Source organism: Paralichthys olivaceus, chromosome 15 (genome assembly GCF_024713975.1).
Source record: "Paralichthys olivaceus isolate ysfri-2021 chromosome 15, ASM2471397v2, whole genome shotgun sequence".
NCBI lineage: Eukaryota > Metazoa > Chordata > Actinopteri > Pleuronectiformes > Paralichthyidae > Paralichthys > Paralichthys olivaceus.
Genome location: NC_091107.1, coordinates 17,264,952 through 17,288,738, shown reverse-complemented (window position 1 = coordinate 17,288,738; position 23,787 = coordinate 17,264,952). Strand labels below are relative to the sequence as shown.

The 23,787-nt window shown below is 41.8% G+C and overlaps 1 protein-coding gene across 2 annotated transcripts; it reads left to right on the top strand.

Annotated features, from left to right (window-relative positions):
- Positions 1-518: 518 nt before the first annotated feature.
- On the top strand, positions 519-21,831 carry slc8a4a (solute carrier family 8 member 4a). 2 transcript variants are annotated; one of them, XM_069509959.1, is made up of 9 exons: positions 519-749; positions 1,802-1,875; positions 4,192-5,575; positions 5,716-6,233; positions 13,197-13,303; positions 15,365-15,483; positions 16,437-16,536; positions 18,885-19,157; positions 20,074-21,831. In XM_069509959.1, exons 3-9 carry the CDS (start codon positions 4,244-4,246, stop codon positions 20,451-20,453), a joined length of 2,829 nt encoding a protein of 942 aa, XP_069366060.1. In that variant the 5' UTR covers positions 519-749; positions 1,802-1,875; positions 4,192-4,243; the 3' UTR covers positions 20,454-21,831. The 2 variants fall into 2 exon arrangements, with proteins under 2 accessions (XP_069366060.1, XP_019940870.2); XM_020085311.2 differs by having other exon boundaries at positions 519-1,471.
- The last annotated feature ends 1,956 nt before the right edge of the window (positions 21,832-23,787 follow it).

The window sequence follows — 23,787 nt, the reverse complement described above, 5'->3', positions numbered from 1 at the left end:
GGCTCCAACAGGTGGATACTTCCCAGCCCAACGTATCCCAGGATTCACTGTGCTTCAGTGAGGAATCATTTTTCAAACATTTGAAGTAAAGAAAATAACACAGATGGCATCACTGTGACATCATTAGGGTTATTTTTCTCTGACTTCAGAACGCATCCTCCAGATCCACAGAGGATATTACCTTCATGCCTTGATTTTTCATCACCACAAAGTTGCCGATCCATCATTCACCAACAATCTCGTGAGGTAGTGTGTCATGGGTAATATGGACTATAGACTTTAATTCTCCTCTTCTTCCCTTTTTTAAAGGTTTGTTTGTTTATTTTCCAAAAATGAATCAATCCTGTTAGATCTTATACCAGTTTTATAATCAATCACACATGTACATGCCCAAAAAAATTTGAATTTCAGGGTAAAACTTCATGTGTATTCAAAGTACATCTCTGTCTATAACCACCCAGACTGTATTACAAAAATCAAACCACCAAACACCACAACACACCTACAGACCTACAGGCAACATCTCTGTAGCTTTGAGCTTAGAGCAGCTTGTGATGGGCTGACGCTAACGACAATGAGCTGAAGATGAGGATTTAGGAGTGAACCGTTCATTCATCCTCAGACTCCTGATGCGCAGTCAGGAGGACCTGGCGCTGAATGTGAACGTCTCCTCCCCTGTTTCTGCAGTGTTACTGCTTTTTTTTCCATCTCGCTCATCGTTTCTTGTGCCAAAGCTGGCCACCGCAAGAGTAAGACAAGGCTTCCATCTGCATAACATCACACTCCTCTCTTCTTCTGTTCTTGTATCTGTCTGCCACCATCCCTCTGCTTGATCTCCATCGTGTCCTGATCCGTGTGTGTGTGGTTTTGTGTCCTCTCAATTCTTCACCATTCATTAACGCCTCCTCTTCATGTGCAGTCCAGTTTGGTTCTTTTCGTTTTCCAGCTCAGACAGAAAAGAACAATTTCTCACTCATTTTCAAATCGCGGGTGAAAATGTTACCCTAAAGCTTTTTTCATTTTAATTAGGAAATGTTGAATTTCTGACTGATTCATGCGGGACGAACGAAGACAGAGACATGTTTTTTTAATTTATTATTTTTACGCATCAACAATCGCACGTAGCCTGGACAGGATAAAGCTCAGAACGCATTGTGGTTTATGAGAAAAGCACTTAGGTTTTCCTGAAGGTGGAAGAAGAAGACGACGGGGATTTAATAAGATGAACTAATCCGACAGTGTTAAGTTTGCTTAGGTATAGTGTACCTGCCTGCCAGGGGAGGGGGAGAAACAGATAGCGGAGAAGCACCGGGCAGAGCTACGCGTCATTTCCAAGACACCAGCGCAACAAGCCAACACCATTACAGCAGCCCGCTGTGTGAATGGCACACGGAGTGTCTTCACACATTGTGCTGGTGCAGGGTACACAGACAGCCACTATGACCAGGGTCCAGCTGAAAATCATCTTTCTGTGAGTATGTGTGCGGGACTGCTGTGCGCACCAAATGGACCGCTCTGCTCGTCTCTCATGCACAGACTGCTGATGATGGGATAATCGGCTTTTTCCTCTCCTCTCTCCTGCATCTGTAATGTGCAGTAATCTAGTTGTTTCAGAACCCATTTGTAACTTAACATCTGTGAATTGTCTCTACAGGAATATTTTTACTCCAGCTGCTAAATCTACATCCCCGCATCTGTGGCTTTTAATAAGCTTCTTAAAAGTCTCTTATATGTGTGGGGATCCTGTCTGGCTAGAATTGAAAAGTCTCCCTAGAATTTAAGAGAATTCGTTTTTCCACAGAGCGATCTAGAGGATAACTTCATCTCCTGAGGCCACAACTTCCATACCGAGCTGACTCAGACAACTGCACCCGGGTGAGTAATTCAGTTTCTTAGAATATTAACCATTTTCAGTGCTAACACTATTCTTGCATGCACATCTGGATTCTTCACCACTATGCTGTTAGCATCAGGCTCTGAGGCTCATAAGTGAATGCAAACCAACACTACACTTGTCATCTCTGCTTACTGTTTACTGATTGTGGGTTTTGGTTCAATATAATGAATTATGTTATCTGCAAACAGCCACTTTCCTCTTGTGTTTACATTCTGTTCCTCCTCCATTTTCATCCTGTTTGTCATTTTTATGACTTTTCATTCCCAGGACAGTGGAAATGACATTTAGGAAGTCGCTCATTGTTAATTGAGAATGCCACCATTTGAAAATAAAAGAAACAAATGCACCTTCACACACAAAACCATTTCTGGCATCAAAATGTGCCTCATTATGTTCAAGTGTTTGCTTGTCAACCTGAGACCCCTGCGAACCAAACAGGAACCGTTCTAAAGATTAGATCATCATTTAATTTGGGTCAGAGTTGTTTTTTAATTTTAGAGTAGCTGTAGATTGCACGCGAAATCATGTCAAATGGAAGAGTGACATCTTACTGGGCTCTTTCAGCAGCTGGAGTGAGGTTGTTGGAATAATAATAATAAACAGTAAATATTAGCTTCACAGAGAATTGTGGTTTTGGACTGGTTGAGTTCCTCTAGGGGAATTGCTTCCTCAGAATCTATATATGAAGTGTTTTCGGTGAGACTTGAGGTTTGCAAATGATCAAATTAAGCTGCAAAAAACCTTCGGCTTCATTTGTTTTTTTTGACTAGAAATCTCTGTATTCTCAAGGAAACAAGGCAGAGTGTCACTAAAAGTAATTTCCCATGTAAGCTTATTGTTATATGGTGATTTGAACAAGACATGTGAGTCAGTGAACAGTAGCCGACACCACTAGAAAGTAGCTACACATCTTGTCTCTATAGCATTGATTTTTAAAAAAAGAAAGAAAGAAAAAAAGCTCCATCCCTACATTCCCACCAGTTGGAGAGCTTGCTTTTGCCATAGAAACATCACCCACTCAAAATTTGTGCAGGGTTGTTTGCCAAAGAAAACATTATATTATTATTTTATGTTATCGTTGGAAATGACAGAGCTAAACTCTCTCTGAATTACATGAAGTACACAATGACTCTTGGACTCATAATGCATCTGAATGTTTTTAAAGTCAGGACTTTTTGTGGACGGTCACATGTCCCTCATGGCTGGTTCCTCCTGTCTGCTGGAGGAGTCACTGTCCATGGTTTCTGATCTTTCCACTCGGCACACAGATGTTGAGCTGCTGCATAAAAGCTGTTGTTGCACAAACACAAACAGTCCCTCATTTATTTATGAGGCAACAAAAAAACGGACAAGTTAATTTTCTCCGGCTGAGCTGCGCTGCTTAACCCCTGAAATGTAGCCTTGATGGAAACCGATGGAGGTGGCACTCCCCTGATGCGCAGGTTAAGCAGTGAAGATTGCAGCTTTTTTTTAAATCTGACGCTCATGAAGCATTGACATTTCTACTCTTCTTCTGGTGGGCAACCTATTTGTGAGACATAAATGGACTTAAAATTATAATTGGGAAGCAGTAGATTACACTCCCTGGTATTTCTCTTCTCTTTTTCTCTCTGATTCAGACGTTAATCCTCTGGAGTGTATTGACACTTGAAATACTCACTCAAGCTGTAAAGATGGTCACTGCGCTGCCAAGAAAACCACAGTGAAATGATTTTAATTTGTCCCATGACATAGTTTTAAAGGCTTAGATAAAATGGGGAGAAAAATATGTTGCATTTGTTAGCATTAAATAATATGGAGCTGAGAGGTAGGCTGAATTTCTCCTTTAAATACTCGTATAATATGTTTATTCCAGGACGTCTAACAACAACTGCTATTTTGTCGTTAACTCATTGTCAGTGAAGATGTTTCTTTTCATCCAACTTGCTGTACACGGTGAACTGAGTCAGTGTTTTCCCCTCAATATTTCCAGTGCAGAGGGTTAATATTTTTACTGCTGCTCGGCACACATTGGCCACATTACATGTGTGGGAGTTTGACAGAGTAGTTCAATATGAGTGACTCAACTATTAGTAGGTGCCAATACTTCTGGCTTTCTAAACTCGGACTGACCAAACTGCTAAATCCCACATCATTTGCATACAAAAGAGCATGAGAGTTAGGACTTTTGTGTTGTTGACCCTTTTCCTGTAAAGTTTATCCTAAGAATAGATGAATATCTGATGTAATCAATGCAACAATCTGATTTTCTCTGCAAATTTCCTCTTTCTTCTGTCTTTCCGAGGTTTGTATAGACCTTCACATGTGACATGTATTGAACATCGGCAGACTGCAAGTATCGTCAACATGCTACTGCATAAGAGTATCCTGAACCGCTCTCCGCCCATCAGTCCATATATGTTCATCTCTTTCCTGCTCGTCCTGCTCCCGGGGGTAACTCATTTCTCCCAGGGCCATGAAGACGCTGGCAGCAAAGCAGACAACTGCTCCACTGAGAGTAACTGCTCTGAGGGTGTGGTGCTGCCCTTGTGGAACCCACAAAACCCTGCGGTGGGCGACAAGGTGGCCCGTGCCATAGTTTACTTCGCAGCTCTTATATACATGTTCCTGGGCATGTCCATCATCGCAGACCGCTTCATGTCGTCTATCGAGGTCATCACCTCTCAGGAAAAGGAGATCACCATCAAGAAGCCCAACGGCGAGATCACCACAACGACTGTCCGTGTCTGGAATGAGACGGTGTCCAACCTGACACTGATGGCACTGGGCTCATCAGCACCAGAGATCCTGTTGTCCGTCATCGAAGTGATCGGGCATAACTTTGAGGCTGGATCTCTGGGCCCCAGCACCATCGTGGGCAGCGCTGCTTTCAACATGTTCATTATCATCGCTATCTGTGTCTATGTGGTGCCAGAAAATGAAATCCGCAAGATAAAGCACCTTCGGGTGTTTTTTGTCACTGCTGCCTGGAGCGTGTTCGCCTACATCTGGCTGTACCTCATCTTGTCCGTGTTCTCCCCTGGAGAGGTGGCCATCTGGGAGGCCGTCCTCACCTTCCTCTTCTTCCCCCTCTGTGTGCTGCAAGCCTGGATCGCAGACAGACGCCTGCTTTTCTACAAGTACGTCCACAAGCGTTATCGCGCAGACAAGACCCGCGGCATTATCATCGAGTCAGAGGGCGACGCCATGTTCACTAAAATGGACTTGGAGATGGACGGCCAGGGTGTGAACTCCCACACTCACCCTAAAGAAGCTTTGGATGGGATGCTGGAAGGGGTGGAGGAAGGAGGAGGGAGCACGGAGCAAGATCAAGAGGAAGAGGCCCGAAGGGAGATGGCTCGCACTTTGAAAGATTTAAAGCAGAGGCATCCGGAGAAGGACATGGAGCAGCTGATTGAGATGGCCAACTACCAAGTGCTGGTCCAGCAGCAGAAGAGTCGGGCCTTCTATCGCATCCAAGCCACACGCATGATGATCGGCGCCGGGAACATCCTGAAAAAGCACGCAGCTGATCAGGCCAGGAAGGTCGTGAGCTGTCATGAAGCGACTGGGCAAGAGGAAGATCCCAACACCATCTACCTGCAGTTTGATCCCTCTCACTATCAGTGCTTTGAGAATTGTGGCTCACTAAAGCTGTCAGTGAGCCGCCATGGAGGAGAAAGTGGCTGCACTGTGAAGGTAGGTGGGAGAATGGGAATGCTCAAGGTCAATTTAAAATCAACTTTAACTGCTTCAGGCAGAAAATATTAATAATTCACCATTTTATTATAACTACAGTTACTGAATATTTAACAAGTATCTTTTCCTGTGCCATGCAGGTGGACTACCGTACAGAGGATGGAACAGCCAATGCAGGCTCAGATTATGAGTTTGCCGAGGGCACTTTAGTCTTCAAGCCCGGTGAAACAACTAAAGAATTCACAGTTGGCGTTATCGATGATGACATTTTTGAAGAGGACGAGCACTTCTACGTGCGCCTCAGTAACCCACGTATCGTGCACCGCGCCGAGGTCTCTGTCCTGGAGCCGAGCTCCATCAACTCCAGTAACAGCACGGTTGGCATGTCCTCTCACACTCCTCCAAAGGCAGCCCTGGGCAACGCTCACACCGCCACGGTGACCATCTACGATGACGACCACGCCGGCATCTTTACGTTTGAAAGCAACTCCACAAGGGTCAGTGAGAGCGTTGGCAACATGCAGGTGAAGGTTCACCGGACATCCGGGGCCAGAGGGAAAGTGGCGGTGCCTTACCACACGGCCGAGGGCACTGCCAAGGCCGGGGAGGACTACGAGGAGGTGTCTGGGAAGCTGGAGTTTCAGAACGACGAGACCATGTGAGCAGCAATTCTTCTTTTTTTAGTTGATGTGATGTCTTGTTGTTGCTTCTAATAACTTCATTAAACATCACAGCCCACACATTGGTATGTTAACAGTCGTGCTATATCACTGTCGGTTGTCTGCTCACCCCTAAAGGATATAAAGACTATTTTTATGAGTCATAGATACATTCACTCTGAGAAGTTTAGATCTTTCACAGGGATGATGTGGGAGGATGAGATAATTGTGAGGCAGTTAAATGAAACAGTGAGGCTGATGTTATAGAAAAAGAACAGTGAGAAGCTCCGAGGCAGTTTTCTATGAATGCATGCAGAATTAATAGGCAGAGCTGTGGTGTTTCTGTGGAGGTTATATGGGAATTTGTTGTATTGCAGAGCAATGAAATGTCCACTGCAGAAACAGAGGGAAGTGAGTGTGTGAGCCACAGAGCAGAGAGAAGAAAATCAGACTGGTGACTGGAATATGAGGACTGAGCAGATACTGAGATGGGTGCATGTGATGAAGCCTGTGTGATCATTTGAACCAAAGGATTCACAAATGCAGCAGCAGAGTGGCAGATGAAAAGAGGAAGGGTGAAAGTGTGATGTTTTTCAAGCTTTTCTCTCCACCGTTGCGGCAGAAAGATGAGAGACACTTGTTGTTGTGTTTTTTGTTTGTTTTTTAATGATGAGATGAGAAGAGAACCTGGCAATTATCCACAGCTTCTTTATTATTTAATGAAGGGGAAATGCAACTAAATTGCATCAAGCATTTCACAAAATGATTTACAACACACCGCGGGAGGAAGCAAGAGGCATAAAATGTGTCAGAGGAATCTGTCTGTGTGAAGAGGATTTCAGGGCTCGTGTGTAGGTGTATTGTGTAGGTTGGCCGAGTGGGAGGAGAGGCAGGTGAATACTCGGTGTCAGAGAGAATGCAGATCTTCCAATTTGTCTTTTTTGTCTCGCAGTTTCTCAGTTCGCTCGTTGCACATTTATCTGTGTTTGTGCTTGCTTTTTTGCACGTCTGCTTGTGTGTATGTGTGCGTAAGCCCACATCAAACAAAATTTGGCTCCAACGGGATACTAGAAAAAGAGCTTCTTGAGCTTCCAAAGCAATTAAAGCTAGTAAAGAGGGGTTAAACGAGTCCCAAAAGTTCTTGAGGCATCGCAAAGAGCTGCAGAAGGTGCAGTTAATGAGACAATGGTGTCGAACACTGTGAGATGAGAAGACAGCTTGTATCTGAGCTCAAATGAAGACTGAGTGTTACATAAAATCCTCACCTACTGAGGCGAGACTAGACAAGTCAAACAGACTGTAGCAAGCCGACAGTGACACAAGCATCTGCACATTTTATATTATCTGGACTCGGCTTTTTCCGCAACAGTTGCTATTGAGCCTGGTGTGGAGGAGGGACTGTGGAGAGAAGGATCCAGCAGAGCAGGACAGTTTCTACCCGAAAACCAATGAAAAGAAGCCAAAGCTGTGCTCAGCTGCTCCTGTGCGAGGATTTAAAGGGTCTCTGATAATGGGTGGAAACTTCAGACATGAGTCAGAATTGCCAGGTCCTGTAGGGTCAAGACGCAGCAGCTTATTTATTATTGCATCCAGCTGAAGAATCTAAACCTGCTATCAGAGGGTTAGAGAGAGATTGTGTCGTTCATCTCTATTTGCAACACAAGGGTGTTAATCAAAGCCTCTTGAAAAGATTTTCAAGAGCGCAACATTTTCAACAAGATAATATTTTGTTTCTGCTTTATGCTGCTCAGATGCTCGAGTCAGACTGAATTTTTCATGAGGCTGTAATTTGGAGCGCTCAGTCTGCCCAGTTAAAGATGCAGGTGAAGCCCCACCACTGTGTGTCTGTGCATCGTCATCTCAAAGCATTTCAGCTCTTGTAAGCATGAAGCTGTCTGTGTGTTTGCGTCTATGCCAAAGAGCTTCATGCACATGCTGTGTTAAAATGCATATCCGTGTTCCTGACTGCTCAGCAGGCTGCCAAAGTTCCTCCTTCAAACGAAGCCGGCTTTTCTTGCCCAAGTGTTTCCCCCGAGCGCTCAGGACAAAGAGCTGACACTCAGCAGCAGGCCCCCAGGCAGCTCTATGTCGTTTCTGTGTGTGTTTGTTACAGCCTCTCTGGCTTTGTGGTTCCTTGTGTCTGTGTGTGCATCTGCCGGCCCGGGTCGATGTTGCAGCATGCAGAGGAGCAAAGAAGACGAGGAAGCCAAGTTTTTAAGCTGTTGACACAGAGCCAAAATGAAGGGTTTAAAATGTGGGCGTGCAGTTAAATAATAATTTACTTTCTAAATTCTGCTCTGCAGGAAATAGATTAAAATGTACACAGAAACCCCAAATAAACAGGTGGCTGACATGGAGAAGCATTTTACATTATGTGTTCATGGATTAGCGGAAGATCTGCACAGACTCTTTGATGTCTAAGTGTAGCTTCCTCTTGTATGTGTTTTTGTGAGCGCCTCAAGATGTGTGGCACGGTACACTAGTTGAGGCTGAAGTGGATAACTGGGGCAGTTACATAAGCTACGATGAAAAAGCTGTGAGGAGAACTCCTCTGAAAAGGGAAATCGATACACTGATATTATTTATTTCTCATGCCTAATGTAGTCAGGATCAATAAAATCCTGACCTTCCTGACAAACGTGGATGAAAGAGGAGCAGCCGCGGCTCAGTTGGGTAATGTCACCACATTCTGAGCGGGTTAAGACCTCTCTCAAATCGCATGCTGCTTTCTGTGAATTCACCGAGGTAGAGGAGAAGGTTCTTAGCACTGATGTGAAGGTTTCTTTTTTTAAACAATCCTATATAAAGCAGTTCATCAAATGTAAATAATGTAATTAGGCCTCACTTTTTATCCCCGGTCCACGTAGCTTGAGGGCTACACTGAATAGTGCTCGCTACGCCTGGTAAACAAAGAAATTCAGGTCCACTGGAGAGTGTCTGACAAGAACAACACTTTAATATCTTTCATTGACACAGGCTCAATCTTTACAGTATGTCGATATACATATAAGTGTTGTTTGTTTGTTTCCCCCCCCTGAATACTACTAATCTACCTCACAGCCACCTTGTTAAATTTCCTCGCCATAATCTGCTCCAGAGTTGTCGAAGGTTGTTGGCTGCAAAAATGATGTTCCCCCTACCGGTCCAGTTGATATTACTTTTTATGGAAATGTGCAAGGGTTGTTGCTTGGGTCATGCTCCACCCCTCTACAAAGTGTCACGGAAATCGGTTTGGTAGTTTCTTAGTAACCTTACTAACTAACCAACAAACAAACGCTGGTGAAAACAAGCTTCAACAAAATGTTGCACAGACATTTATGGTTCCCAGAGGATCAATGCTAAATATTTAAATAGACTAAGCACAGGCTCACAGAGTCATGTTGTATGGCGAGATTCTTCCAATCTCACTCTTCTCTTCCTGTGCTCATCTGTTATGATGTCATGAAACCTACCACCCAGCTTTTAAGTTATCAGAGGTAGGGTCATACATCACCATGTCAAAATCCCTGTTTCTGTACATAATAATCTAATATCAAATTAGAGAGGAGACAGTACAATGTTTTATATTTTATCTGCGGCAGATATGAGGAACATATATCTCAATATTCATTGTACTGCAGTCTCTATGGAGCTGGATGATGGAGAGTCAGTATGTTGCTCAAGGACACTTCAGCATGGCAGATAGGTGCTGACACACTAGTTTGATCTGCACTTTTTTAACTGAATGGCATTGCCCCTCTTCAGACGTGAGCGTTTGACATACTGTCATGCATACTGAATATGATTTCAGTCATTCTCCCTGCTGGCTTCATTTTTGTCAGGCTCTCAGGAGAGCTGGAGCCCGTACCAGCATGCAGAGGGTAGGAGGCAGAGACTCTCTCCCAGGGTGAACATACAGAGGCACAAAATCACTCTCACTCTGCCTGTAGGCAGTTTGGAGTCTCCAGTCCTCATGACTTACTGTACAGGTCTTTAGACTGTGGGAGGAAACTGGATCATCTTCACCACATTAACACAGGATGTGGGGGAGAGGGAAACTCCAGAGCTTCTTAAAGAATCAAAGTGGCACGGCCCCTCTCTCCAGAGATGAGCGTCTGAGCAGACCACAAGAGACCCTGACTCTTATTCTCTTTTTGCGGGTTAATCAAAGTTAATCCAGCTAATTGTTTTACAGATAAGGCATGCACAGATTCAGTAATCCCAGAAAACATGAGACGCCCTCTGTAGTTATATTAGCACCAGTGAAACAGAGCCAGTCAGACTTTCTGCAGCGTATTCCATGCAGCAGAGATTACAGCTGCTGTCATAGGCCGGCTAGATAAGAGCTCAGCGTACTGACAGTTAAAAAAACACAAGCAAATGAAGAAAGAATCTTTTCATCAATTTGACACAAGCAAATGCAGAGACATGCTGCAAGTAGCTCCAACAGCAATGGAATGTTTTCTAGCTGCTCTAAAATCACCAAGCCACAAAGTATTGAACGCAAAGCTTGTCCCAGTAGCGTTCATTATTTCCTTGTGTCCCCTGGAGAAACTCCCTCTGTTGTTTGTGCTTCTTTCAGCACCTTTACGTATTCAGTTGTGTCGTGTGTATCGGCAGCTCAGGTTTTGTCAATTGATGAAGATGTTTTCTTACTTTGCTTAAGTTAGGACGTGTTTTACCTCAGACAATACAATTCTGTGTATTGTGTGTGTGTGTGTCAGACACAATAGCAGGATATATTACCCACAATGACTTCTCAGGACTGGATAGATGGCTGATACACAGTCTAATGTGTAATGTGATATGAGTTCAACTGTGCTTATTGTACTAAGCTGCTTATTGGACTGGGAGCACAGGGAACAGAGCAGGGTGGTGATATATCCATGAGCCTGATTCTAATAGTGACCATTTCAAACTCAATTGTGCGGATAGAGAAACTTGGACAATAACAATTGTTAACAAATTGAAGTCAGTGGACCAGTAGGGAATATTGTCTCAGGCAGATATCTTACCTTGGGAATCAGCCCTAACTGTTATGCTGAAGCTGAGATAAATAGGCTACCTGCACACTCTACTTTTATATTTACTATACAGATATAAAAGTGATATTGATCTTGTTGTCTAACTCAACAAAATGAGACCCATGGGAGTCAGTTGATTCAACAGCTGTACTGTTACTTGGTTGATATGCTTATTTTTATATGTCTTGTTCATGTATATATACAATATATTCATAATTTTCAAACTCTAACCTGAAATGTTTTTTCCATCTGCATTTGTTAGTACAGTAGTAGTGTCAGGGGAGCGAATCCAAGATATATACATTTCTGTATATTTTTGAGTATTTTTCAAAGATTTCATTGATTCCTCAGAGAGTAATTCGTGGATCTTGATGAAAAATCTCTCATATTTAGTAGACTGATAGTGTGTGAAATTTGGTGCTGATACAAATAAAAATGTGGTAGTGAATTTAAATGTGGATTCCTTAGGGGACTGTTTCACTTAGTGGAAGTATGCGCTCTACTGGGAGTCACTCTGGTTGAATCTACATTGCTCTGGTATTTTCATACTGCTGTTACATGAAGGTAGAAGCTCCATGAGACTCAATGGATTAAAATTCTTTTTTTCATGAAAACGAAATGAACAAATTCGTGGAATAATTTATTCTCTGCCTGAAAGGTGTATATTTAAAAGTCTGTGGTCCGTTTTGAAATGTTCCTCACTTGAGTAATAATCATCCACTTCCTGTCTGAAATGAGAGCAAATGAGCGTTAGACTCTGGCAGAGATTTGCTGTTAAATTGCCAACTAATCAGCCTAATGCAGGAAGTGAATCCGTTCCTCTGCTGCTTTTTGACACATTTGAATTTCTCATTTGAATTTTTGTCTGAGGTTTCCGAAATGTAAATGTTTGTCTGAACCCTGCCATATTATATTCTCTCCTCATTTTGATTCACTGCAGCAGGACAAACTCTTTCTGCCCCAAGCGTGATGTAATATCAAAATGGCTGCCGCATGAATATAGCGGCTGAACAGTCATATTTTATTTTAAGGCCTCTCCACGATGCTTCAAAGTAGACTCACCCTGTAACTGTACATATAGCACTTGAAACGGCCGCTTGTTTAGAAGATGGGGTCTTTTGTATCCATTGTGAGGACTCTAGGTGATATGCTCCCACTGGCATGACTCTGCCTGACATTAGGCAGCCAATGACGTATTGTTCGTGTTTAAAATTAAATCCTTCTGTTCTGCGAGCAAACGCTCTTTCCTGCATGTTGTCGAATCCTGAGTGTATGTGTGTAGACGGAAATAGACAACCGCCCACATATCATTAGGGAGATGGAGGGAGAGGGAGAGAAAGACTGAGTGTGACAGTGTGGGAGAATGAAGCGGGCTGAGGAGAATATATCGGTCACAGACTGACACCGCAGCGTCACATGGTCGGGTTGGGTGTTAGCTTGAACTCGCATGCGTCTGTAGATTTCAACAGTTAAAAGATAATAATATCAACAATAATGCAGTTTTCCATTACTTAAAATTTGAAGTGTTTGCGAGGATTGTGGGCTATTTCACAAATACATTTCTAATTTTATGATAAATGTAATTTATGGTGTAAAAGGAGTTCGCCCTCTTGTGGACTGCTGGGGAAAAATCCTTTTTTTTTTGGTACGCAATGTTCTGCCCTACAGGATATTTGTTGAAATCTTAAGCTGCCATCTCCTTATCTAACAGCTCTGATTCATGATTCATTGTGTGGGCAGTCTACCTCTCGGCTACACCGCTTTTATTCGAACGTAGCATTAGAAACTGCTTCCACTGGTTGCTAGGGATCTATTTCTGATTGGATAACAAAGCCCTACTACAGGTTAACTCATTATGACAGCTGCTGTTATTTCCTGATACAAACCTTATTAATGAATTCACCGCATGACTCCTTTCGCTCCATCCTTTTCCTGTTCCTTGACCCTTCTCGCTCACAGGAAGATGCTGAACGTGAAGATCATCGATGACGAGGAGTACGAGAAGAACAAGACCTTCACCATCGTGTTGGAGGAACCAGTCCTGCTTGAGGTGGGAAAGAGACACGGTGAGTTGAGGACACGGCTGCACCACCAAAGTAGCAGTGATTTTCCTCATTTAAGTATTAAAATACACTTTAGTCAGCATCCACTCTCCTTTATGTTTTATTTAAGTTCTCGGGCTTGTGCAGTTTATATCAAGCGATACACATTTTAAGGTCTAAGTCGTGTAGAGTGTTGGATCGCCACATTTCATGGTCAAACTTAATAATGGAGGACTCAAGGTTTGATTATTGACTTAAAGGTACAATGTGTAGAATTTTATGATATCTAGTGTGGAAGTTGCATGTTGCAGCTGAACACCCCTCACCTCACCCTCTCCTTCCAAACATGAAAAAGAAACTGTGGTACCCTTTAATTGTCATAAAAACTCGAAAGGTGTTTAGTTTGTCCAGTCTGAACTAATGTAAAAAACCTGGCGGCCTCCGTAGAGAGGACCCCCTTGATGTAAATATAAAGTATTTAAATATAAAGGGCCTTTTCTGGGGTAAAGAAAACTACAATTTAGACTAAACAAACTAGTGAAAACATCTTGAGGATTATTCTACATTAAATTTCTGCCAATAGTTCCCTTTCACCTAAATCTTACACACTGGACCTTTAAGGTCAGGGTTAGGACTAAAAGGCCTGAGAGTTATATATCATGTATCTGTTTTTACTGCCCACAGCTGCACATTACAGCTAGGGTGTGTAATCTTAGAAAAGCTAACCCATACATCCCACCTCTCCTTCAGCCCTCTTGTCAAAGTTACGCCCTCAGAACACATGGACATGCACTGACAATTGCTAGAAGCTGACTTTTCCATGACTCCTTCGCTAACCTCTCGCTATCATCTCACTTCAGAGGTGTATGTGTTTTTGGCTTGTGAAGACAGTGAGAGCACGGGCAGGCAGGTCAGTTAGTGAAAGACAGGTACACAACCAACCATTTAATTTGGACTCAATGACATAATCGGTCATGTTTATTGCAGAAAAAAATGACCAACCCTACCTTTCATCAAATGAGATGCTGTGAATTCAGTGAAGGCTATATCATCTTAAAACCAAAATAAATTAGATAAAGCACACGAGGAAAGATCCAATAAACAGTCTTTACCTTGAACAGGTAGAGGTATCCATAAGTAATATGTGGAAGGCATGTTCAAAAATCGAAGCTGGGTAAATAACTCATGATGAAGAAACACTGGAAAAACACTGCAGCGCTGATAGAGGAAGTGACTAAGGGAACTGTCACTGAACAAAGAAAATACAGAGACTAAATACAGAAAGTTAACAACACACAGGAGAAGCTAATGAAGGCTGAGCAAGTCATCAATAGAGGGAAACTAGTCAAGGAGTAAAGTAAGAGAGAGACTCGAGAAGATAAGCTTCAAAATAAAACAGGAAATAATGAGCTCACAGTGCAAAGATAGAAATCCAAAAACCAAACACAAGAAAAAACACAAAAATATCCACAATGAAATATTTAAAAGTCCCCAAGAAAACACAGGCTCCAGACAGGAGAATCATTACAAGAGATTTGTACTGCACGTGTTTCAACATGACATAGCATGCTTAATTAAGAATATATATCGTCCTAGTTATATTAATAAAATAGACTATTAAATGAATTAATGAGTCAACACAGTGAAAAATAATTAGTAATATATCAATAAAAGTAAAAATGAATAAATAGATACAAATATTTCTAATTCAATTAACATACAGGCCATGGAATGAATTGATAAGCAACAAACAAGTAGCAAAGTAAATTAGTATTTAATAGATTAAATATATATCTGTGTTATTTTGATACTCCAACCTGTTGTCCATATGTTTTAATTTATTCTGAGAATCGATTTGCAGGCTTGCTTTCTACTGACCTCTTTTATTATTTCATGGCATATGGATGATGCTTTGAAGTCTGTCTGTCTTCTGCTGCTCAGCAGAGATTCAGACAAAAGCTATTGAGTCAGACCCACAGATCGTTCAGTATGTTGTACTAATGGAATATCGTCTTCCATTATCTTGTTAACAAATCTCTCACGTAGGAGCCACTGATAGCTTTCACGACTGTTCCTCTGCTGCAGGAGACACCAATGATAACAAGACAGCAGTGGGACCCGAGGACGTATCAAAGATGGGCTGTCCCTGTCTGGGAGAGCACACCAAGCTGGAGGTGGTTATCGAGGAGTCTTATGAATTTAAGGTAAGTGAAATACGCAGCATCAAACACTGAGTTTACACAAGCTCAGGAGACCTGTTCTTTTCCTGCTCAGCTGTTCTTCGGAATTGAGACTTGCACAACCTTCTAATCCCCAAACAATTGTATACCAAGAAGCCGAACAAACGACATGGCATTTACTGTGCACCTTATTTATTTATCAGAGTGTTCAGGTCCATGCTGGCCTCCAAAGTTGCTTTCACCTCAATATATTTGTTCTACATTGATACCGACAAAATAAAGCACTGACTGTCTTTCACTAACTACACCAGAATCTTTTATTATGACTCTCATATTAGGACTTCTGCAGATTAATATTTAATCTGACCAGGGACGGGTGATGAATTATTAGTTATGTGCATGGAACTAATGGCTCCAGCAGAGCCGGTCTCTCGTCATTTCATCCAGCTCTAATAGATAGGTTGAGATAACTGTATCATTTAGCTGTGATGCTTTTAAAGGGATAATCCATCAGTTTTGTCTCACGCTGCCATAAGGTTTGTTGAGTTGTCACAAGACTAAATGAAACAACATTTTATGCTCAAAACTGATGCATTTCAAGCTGTGACTTCACAATCACCAGGTTTCATTTTCCAGATGACTGGATATCTTCTAAAAGGTGTTTGCAGTGATTTCTCCTGATGAGTAAACTGATCTTCATGTGTTTAAGTCAGCGCTGCAGTATCATGAAAGGCTCTATTTTCTGCTCTGGTGAAAAGCAGTTTTACGCCACTAAATGTCTTTTTCCTGAGAGACAGTGGGGTTTTGTTTTGGTGACTCACGGTGCACCACAGTGGGAGAGGAGAAAGTTAATTCGATCTCAATTCACCACATATTACGACATAATATGTTATTATACGACAGTGTTGAGATGTGCCGGTGATCTCTATCTCCTTGTTGTGTTATTTTGCTTCCTTTGTCTTCGGGGTCGTCTGCAGAGCACAGTGGACAAGCTGATCAAGAAGACCAACCTGGCTCTCGTGGTGGGGAGCAGCAGCTGGAGGGAGCAGTTTGTTAGTGCTGTCACTGTCAGCGCAGGTGAGTCGTGGCAGTGTCCTGAAATGTCTCATGTGTTCACTGAGACGGTGGGGGGGACTATGGAAGAATGAGCCTGCAGCTCTGGTGCTGGCCCACCTGCTGCCCCACACACCAGCCTGTGTGTGTGTTTAAAGTATTACTCATGTTGTGAGGTCCTAATTCTGTTTTAACAGTCGCCAGTCACACTTGAGGGACTTTATGTCCTTACTGGGACAAACAACGTCCCAGTAACATGAATCATAAAACTTTAAGGTGAAGACATGTTTTAAGCTAAGGTTAAGGTTAGTATTGGTCATAGGTCAGGTTGGGGATAAGGTTAGACTGTCTACAATTAATAGAAGTCAATGCAAAGTCCTAAGGATAGCTGTGCAAACCTGAGTGTTTGAGTGTGTGTGTGTGTGTGTGTGTGTGTGTGTATGTGTGTGTGTGTGTGTTTGTGTGTGTATTTCTGGTTATTAGTCATGTTGTGGGGACCTAAATCTGTTTGAATAGTCACATTATGGGGACTTCGTGTTCTTATGGTGACAAAAAATATGTCCTCACAGCTTAAGTAATTACATTTTAAGATTAAGTTCAGGTTAAGTGTGTGTGTGTGTGTGTGTGTGTGTGTGCGTGCATGCGTGTGTGTGTGTGCATTTGTGTGTGTGGTTGTGTTAGTACTTTTTAAATAAAGTGCTCCAGCTTGATATTGGATGAAGTTTAAAGCCTAATTCAGACTCATTATTATTTTAGCGTAATGAATTGAAGAGCTGGCAAAAACAAAACGTGTTTTAATACATTTGTGTTTTATTTGCTGCCTCTTTTAATCCTGGCAGTTTATTAAAAATGCATGTGAACACCTCATGTGACTCATCATAAACACCGAACTAGCTGAAAAATGCCTGACAATTCAACAGCCCTGAAGAATTTCTGTCAGTGAACATGGTGTGGCGAAACCTTTTATTTGGTCCCTTTTTGAAACCCTGTCATTTGGCTTTGTGAACCTTTTAGATAGGCACTGGTACACAGAGCATTCAGGGCTAAAAGCTGACTTAGGAACCAGAGATATATCATTTTGTTAATAGGCTCTTTTCTCCCATTTCTCTTTTTTTTCCCTCTCTGGTTGAGGTCACTCAGATTTGCACGCAGTGAGTGTATATATAAATAGAAAAGTACACTTCCTGCCTAATTGTGTACTTCAATCACTGAGTCACAGCTATATTTACAGATTTAATATAAAGATTTGAAAAGGTTAACTCCCACACGGTCATCACACAACATGGCGGGCATTAGTATATTCATGGCTGGATTTTGAGATGTTATTCTGGTTTAATTAATTCATGGAGCTACAAGTATTTACCATTTCACCAATTTGTATATGATCTAATATGACTAGTGCAGTGTCCGTTCTAAACCTGCCTGTTTGAAATGGACTCGTTTCTTGTCCTGTGTTAATGCTCCAGGGCTACTTCAAAATGATTCCTTGTAAGTGGGTCCTCCTCAAACAGCTCTGCAATATGCTGCCACTTTCTATTGTTGGTGTGCTGGACGTTGTGTGCAGAGCTTTTTAGCATACTATGGTGCAGATTGAAAGTAGAAAACTTTGTGTTCATCCTAGCTGGTTTATCTGCAGTGAAGATTTTATAGTCAGTGATTTTCATAAAATGAAACTGAATTTGCTTCGCAACATTTCACATGTATGGCTTGTATATAATTTTGAATGATTAATTGAACTGCTGTTACGTTTTCATGTTTTCAATGTCGACTATTTCAGAGTTCTGTTAAACATTGACACGATCTTCAGACCAATATTCACAACTGTTCAAATGAAAAGCTCACCTAGTATTAAGCATTGCAGCAATAAAATAAACAGGCTTTTACTTTGAAGACAATGTTGCTGCTGTGATTAAGATCCGCACCCGTGAATCTCCAATAGGTTAAAATAGAATTAAAAAAATGATCAAAATAACCTGGGGGTGTTTGACCCAGTTTCCAACCCCATGCAATCTATGTTGCCAACACACACACACTCCTAGAGCGCTGTTAATTACATTTTCATCTATAGGGAAAATTGTGTCTCGGAATTACACCAAATCTGACACTGCACTTTCTCAAGCAATTCACAAAGCACATGCTAGGTGTAAAGCCGATAAGATGAAAGGTTTGTGAGATATGTGTTCCAAGTACATATGTACACACAGAAATGACTGTGGAATTAGTAGATAGATTAAAATAAGCACTTTTGAACTGACAAAGACAAAGGTCTGATTTGTATAGTGCAAGAAACATTCTTCAGATAATGTGAAAAAGCAGAAGCAGCAGTTGGATGCAAGTGTTTTACATATGCATCTCTTCTCTGTCTCTGCCAGGTGACGACGATGAGGAGGAGAGCGGGGAGGAACGCTTGCCGTCTTGCTTCGATTACATTATGCACTTCCTGACAGTTTTCTGGAAAGTCCTCTTCGCTTTCGTCCCGCCCACTGAGTACTGGAACGGCTGGGCCTGCTTCTTCGTGTCCATTTCCCTCATCGGCGCCCTGACGGCTGTGACCGGGGACCTGGCCTCCCATTTTGGCTGCACCATCGGCCTCAAAGACTCCGTCACCGCCGTGGTGTTCGTGGCCCTCGGCACCTCTGTTCCAGGTGGGGCATGCGTGTTGTCTGTCAGCTCGAACATCCAACTTGTTCCGCATGTTTCCTATGAGGTTTTCCAAAGCAGGCAGGCAGCTGTTTGGGAAGGCTTGTGTGACCCAACTGTAAGAGGAATTCTCTCTAGAGCTTTTTGAGCATTAACCAGCTGGAAAGAAAGAAAAACATTGTTTCGCTTGTTATTCTCTCCATGCTGCTTAACTGTATTCCCACTTCGCTGTGTCTTAAACACAGGGAGGCACGATGAGAGCATGAAAATTAGGCACTGGCAGGTTTTAGCTCAGTGAGCCCCACACAGTCTCCTTCAAGCTGGCAGACGAAGGCAATGATCAGCTGATTAACCTCAGGGTGTTGTAGTTTTAGACCGAACATAAGTTTACGAGTTCCATCCACTGATGATGAGAGTTTCATCCATGAATTCAGATTTCTGATCTTGAATGATTAGAGGATTTTGTCTAGCACATGGTCATGATTAACATTGCTCAGAGTTCTTACCAGGGGGCTGGCAGAAGAAATTATCCCTCAGACATTTGTTTTCTCACATACAGCCCCTCCAGAGAATGTCTGAAAACAGCTTGAGAGATCCTTAGGCTTAGATACATTCTCTGTTTTCACTGGTGTATATATACACCATAGTTTAAAAAAAGCTATTATTCAATACATATAAATATTTAAAGATGGTTTCTTGTTAAAAAGTTGTACCTGCCAAGTTGTACTTCGCCAATGTATCAGAAACACTTTATGCCCCAGAGTAATATTTTAAAGTTGCACAAAACTAAATTACTGTCAACTTTGTCTTATTTGAAGTCTCTAATAGAGATGGACTTTACACAAGAGGCACAACATTTATCTCCAAATCAAAATCCGACTAGCACAATTCACATGTTTCATTTATCTATTACTTTAACAGATACGTTTGCAAGTAAAGTGGCTGCCATCCAGGACCAATACGCTGACGCCTCCATCGGTAATGTGACCGGCAGCAACGCGGTGAACGTGTTCCTGGGCATTGGTGTGGCGTGGACCATCGCGGCGGTTTACTGGCGGTCCAAAGGCAAGGTGTTCAAGGTGAACCCTGGCTCCTTGGCCTTCTCCGTCACGCTCTTCACCATCATGGCGCTGTTTGGCGTGATGGTGCTCCTCTACCGCCGGCGTCCCAGCGTGTCGGGTGCAGAGCTCGGAGGCCCACGGACAGCCAAGCTCCTCACCTTCTTCCTCTTCATCTCCATGTGGTTCATCTACATCCTGTTGGCCTCGTTGGAGGCGTACTGCCACGTGCCTGGCTTCTGAGACAGAGGGAAAACGCACAGACACGACTCTTCTTCTCTTTGTTTTTACAGTCTACTGAACGTGTTTTCTCTCTGTCTCTTTTTTGTCTATTTTCACAAAAGTTTATAGCTATTTGTATCATTAGTTATAACTGATTCTGCACAATATCTGACTGACTTTGAATCTTTTGACTTTGGAACTTTCCACGATGCTGTGAAGGCTAGCCACTCTAACTCAACTTCCTCTCAATTTTCCTTCCTCTTTTGAAACGATTGGTTCCAAAGGACATTTATCTGATCCTTTCTCTCACCATAAATCACATCAAACCTTCACTTCACTTCACATGTCAAACTTGTGGCATCGTGTCATCTTTCTGAAAACAATTATTTGAGTTTTTAAGTGTTAAGAAAGCACAAGATCGAATCAGGATTTGAACGATGAGTTAGAGATGGTGCATGGGACGACATTATATACTTGACATTTACGTAAGAAGAAAGACATTACTGAGACAGAAATTATCACTGAAACATTCTAAAACATAGCTGTGTGTGTTGATATTTACTACTCAATCTATACATTAATTATTCACTGTATATCATGTAAAAGATGAACATTGTGTGTGGGAGTTTTGTGAAAGAGTACATGTGTTTACTTTTGCACGTTATCAGAGTTTTCTTGGTAATCAATTTTTAAAGTACTGTACGTGATATTTTGACATGGCAGTTGATGTGTTGGTGTATTCCTGTACATGTGAACCACAGCTGTATCATGAACTTCTCACTGCCTGGCACCCTTTCCCATGAAGCTTCTCTCAGTCAGTATCATTTTTGACATAGCCAGGGATTACAAATGCCTTTTTTCAAGTCAACGTGGAGCAGAGTGTCTGCTTTAAATTGTAAAATAAAATATAGGTTCTGTGAGCACATTTAGAATCTTTTGGCGCGTGTGTGCAGATTTCACAGATGGTGGGGGCGCAGTCTTGAGTGCGGACGCAGAAAGCCATTTTCTTATCTGTCATGCTGACACTGTGAACATTTTTTTAACAGCATCACCTTTAGTAAAAAGCACAGCGGAGAGCAAAGGGCCACTGTCCAAATGACTACAGGTGGAGCGAGGCCCCTATCACAGCACAATCGCCAAACACGTCCATCATTCAAAACGAAAAATGTGCAAAAAGAGATGACGTGTAAAGTGTTTTCCTGAAAGTGTCTCCTTGTGTCGCACAGCAGTTGTTATTGAACTTTGTTTGGTTTTTTTATTTGACCTAGAATCCATAGAGCCATATTTATTGTAACAGTATTACGGTGGAGGTATTTATATGATCAGTTTTAGTTTTATTGATATGCACGTTTAATGTATAAAAAGTGGAAATAAATGTTGCTGATTTATGATCCTCTAAGATGCCTTGTCTTGCTTTCACGTTACAAGAGAGAAAGAAAAGTAAATAGTTTGTATTTATATAGAGCTTTTCTGGTCTTGATGACTCAAAGCACAGCAAAGTTTTGCTATCCACCCATTCACACACACAACCATTCTGTCCGAGACATTTTATTTAAGCAAATTTGAGCTGACTGGCTGAGACTAATACCAGCCAGTGACGTCATATACAGCTGAAAGACGTTAATGCGACAAGAGACAAAGACACCGCAGCGAAACAGTTTTTCAACCACACACTCCTAAGTTTGTTGATTATCGTTAATTACCGTTTGTTATTTTGCTTTGAACTCGAACATAATTTAATTACTATATGTTAAGCTACCTTTGACTTAAACTATAGACGTAAGGCCACCTCATATACACACATTCACACCACACGCAAACATTCATCCACCTCGTCTCTGCAACGGGACCCACAAGCAGTTCAGCTCACGGTAATAAGCTGATAAATATGTGCGTGTTGGAAGTCTCCTGAGGCGTCTGAATGGCTTTAAGTCAAAAAGGAGGAACGAAAGCCAGAACACATACAGTGCATCTATGAGCAGCACTTTGTCACACATCCCTAATGGCACAACCGTCAGGGACCATTTTGGGTTCAGCGATTGGTTTGGAATCGCTGACCTTCTGGTTTGTGGACGACTGACTCTACTCCTCAGCCACAGCCAGTACCCTCACATTACTGTTTCATAATAATGATAATAATGATAGTGTCTACACAAGCACCACAGAATATGATTAAAAACTCAAATGACTCTCAGCAGAGTACATACCTCCACCAAGTCCCAACAGTCACCTTGTGAAACCACATTTAAATTTACTGGATCTAGAATATATCAAATGTTTAGAAAGGGCCATCGTAGGGTTTACTTGACAAAACTAGCAGCATGTTTCTCTGGAAAAACAACTTCACAGACAAAACAGGAATTTCTGACAATTTATTGCAACAACTCAAACTGCAGCACTCTTTACAGTGATATAACTACTCAGAGTAAAAGTATAAAAAATTTATGCGTCTATGGTCATATGACAAAAGCACAGAAACATTATGAGCTATATGTAGATTGGCAGCTTAATCCGACAGAGAAAATGCAAATATCAGGGTTATTTCAATTCATAAGAAGAATTGAACTGTTGTAGTTGACTGAGGTTTGGGTTTCATCATGTAACTTTTTGTTTGGCCTGATGCTCAGCAGCACTAGAGAATCTACAAGAGAAAAAAGTGTACACAGTGTTTTCCACAAGTATTGGCAGGAAAAATAACCTTCACTCTGGCAAAGGGTTGATTTGTTTTCTTACAGGCACACAGTCGATTGTTTTGTCTCCTCACCTAAGAATGTGACTTTTCATCTCATGGCTTCTTTGAGGGAGGACTTCCACACACTAGCAAATCTCCGGCATGGTGTGAATTAAGGGTCTCTTGTGCTGTGTAATGTCTGACGACTCATTAGGGTTTTAAGTTTTAAAAATAAATGCTGGGAGCAGTTGAAGCTGCACAGAGGTTTTTGTTATTCCTCTTTTGCATCAGTCCTATAAGCTTGGCTGCAATAACTTTGTGGAGAGAGCCTGCATGGTACAGAACATTGTTGTTGGGCCTCTTTTGACGACACATATATATGTGCAATTTTATTTATGCACCCAGAAACCATTCAGTGCTCTCCAGCCAAAATGACAGCAAATGAAATGGTAATTCTTTTGATAACTGATTAATCATATAAGTATTATTTTAAGCACAATGGCAGAAAATCAACTTTAGGCAGCTTTTTAAATGTGAATATTTGGTTTATGATGGTTAACTCAGCATTTGTTGGATTTTGAAAACATTTTTTATCTGAATGTGTGTTATTTTTCAGAATTTTCTGACATTACGTACAGTGTACAATTTAAAAGAATCTTATCCTGTTTTCTTACAGTGTCTTTA

Excerpts from the sequence above, each read along its gene's own strand:
- slc8a4a (XM_069509959.1), top strand. The coding sequence starts at position 4,244 with ATGCTACTGCATAAGAGTATCCTGAACCGCTCTCCGCCCATCAGTCCA. Across the intron at positions 5,576-5,715 it reads AAAGTGGCTGCACTGTGAAG|GTGGACTACCGTACAGAGGA; the intron begins GTAGGTGGGAGA and ends TGTGCCATGCAG. Across the intron at positions 6,234-13,196 it reads TTTCAGAACGACGAGACCAT|GAAGATGCTGAACGTGAAGA; the intron begins GTGAGCAGCAAT and ends TCTCGCTCACAG.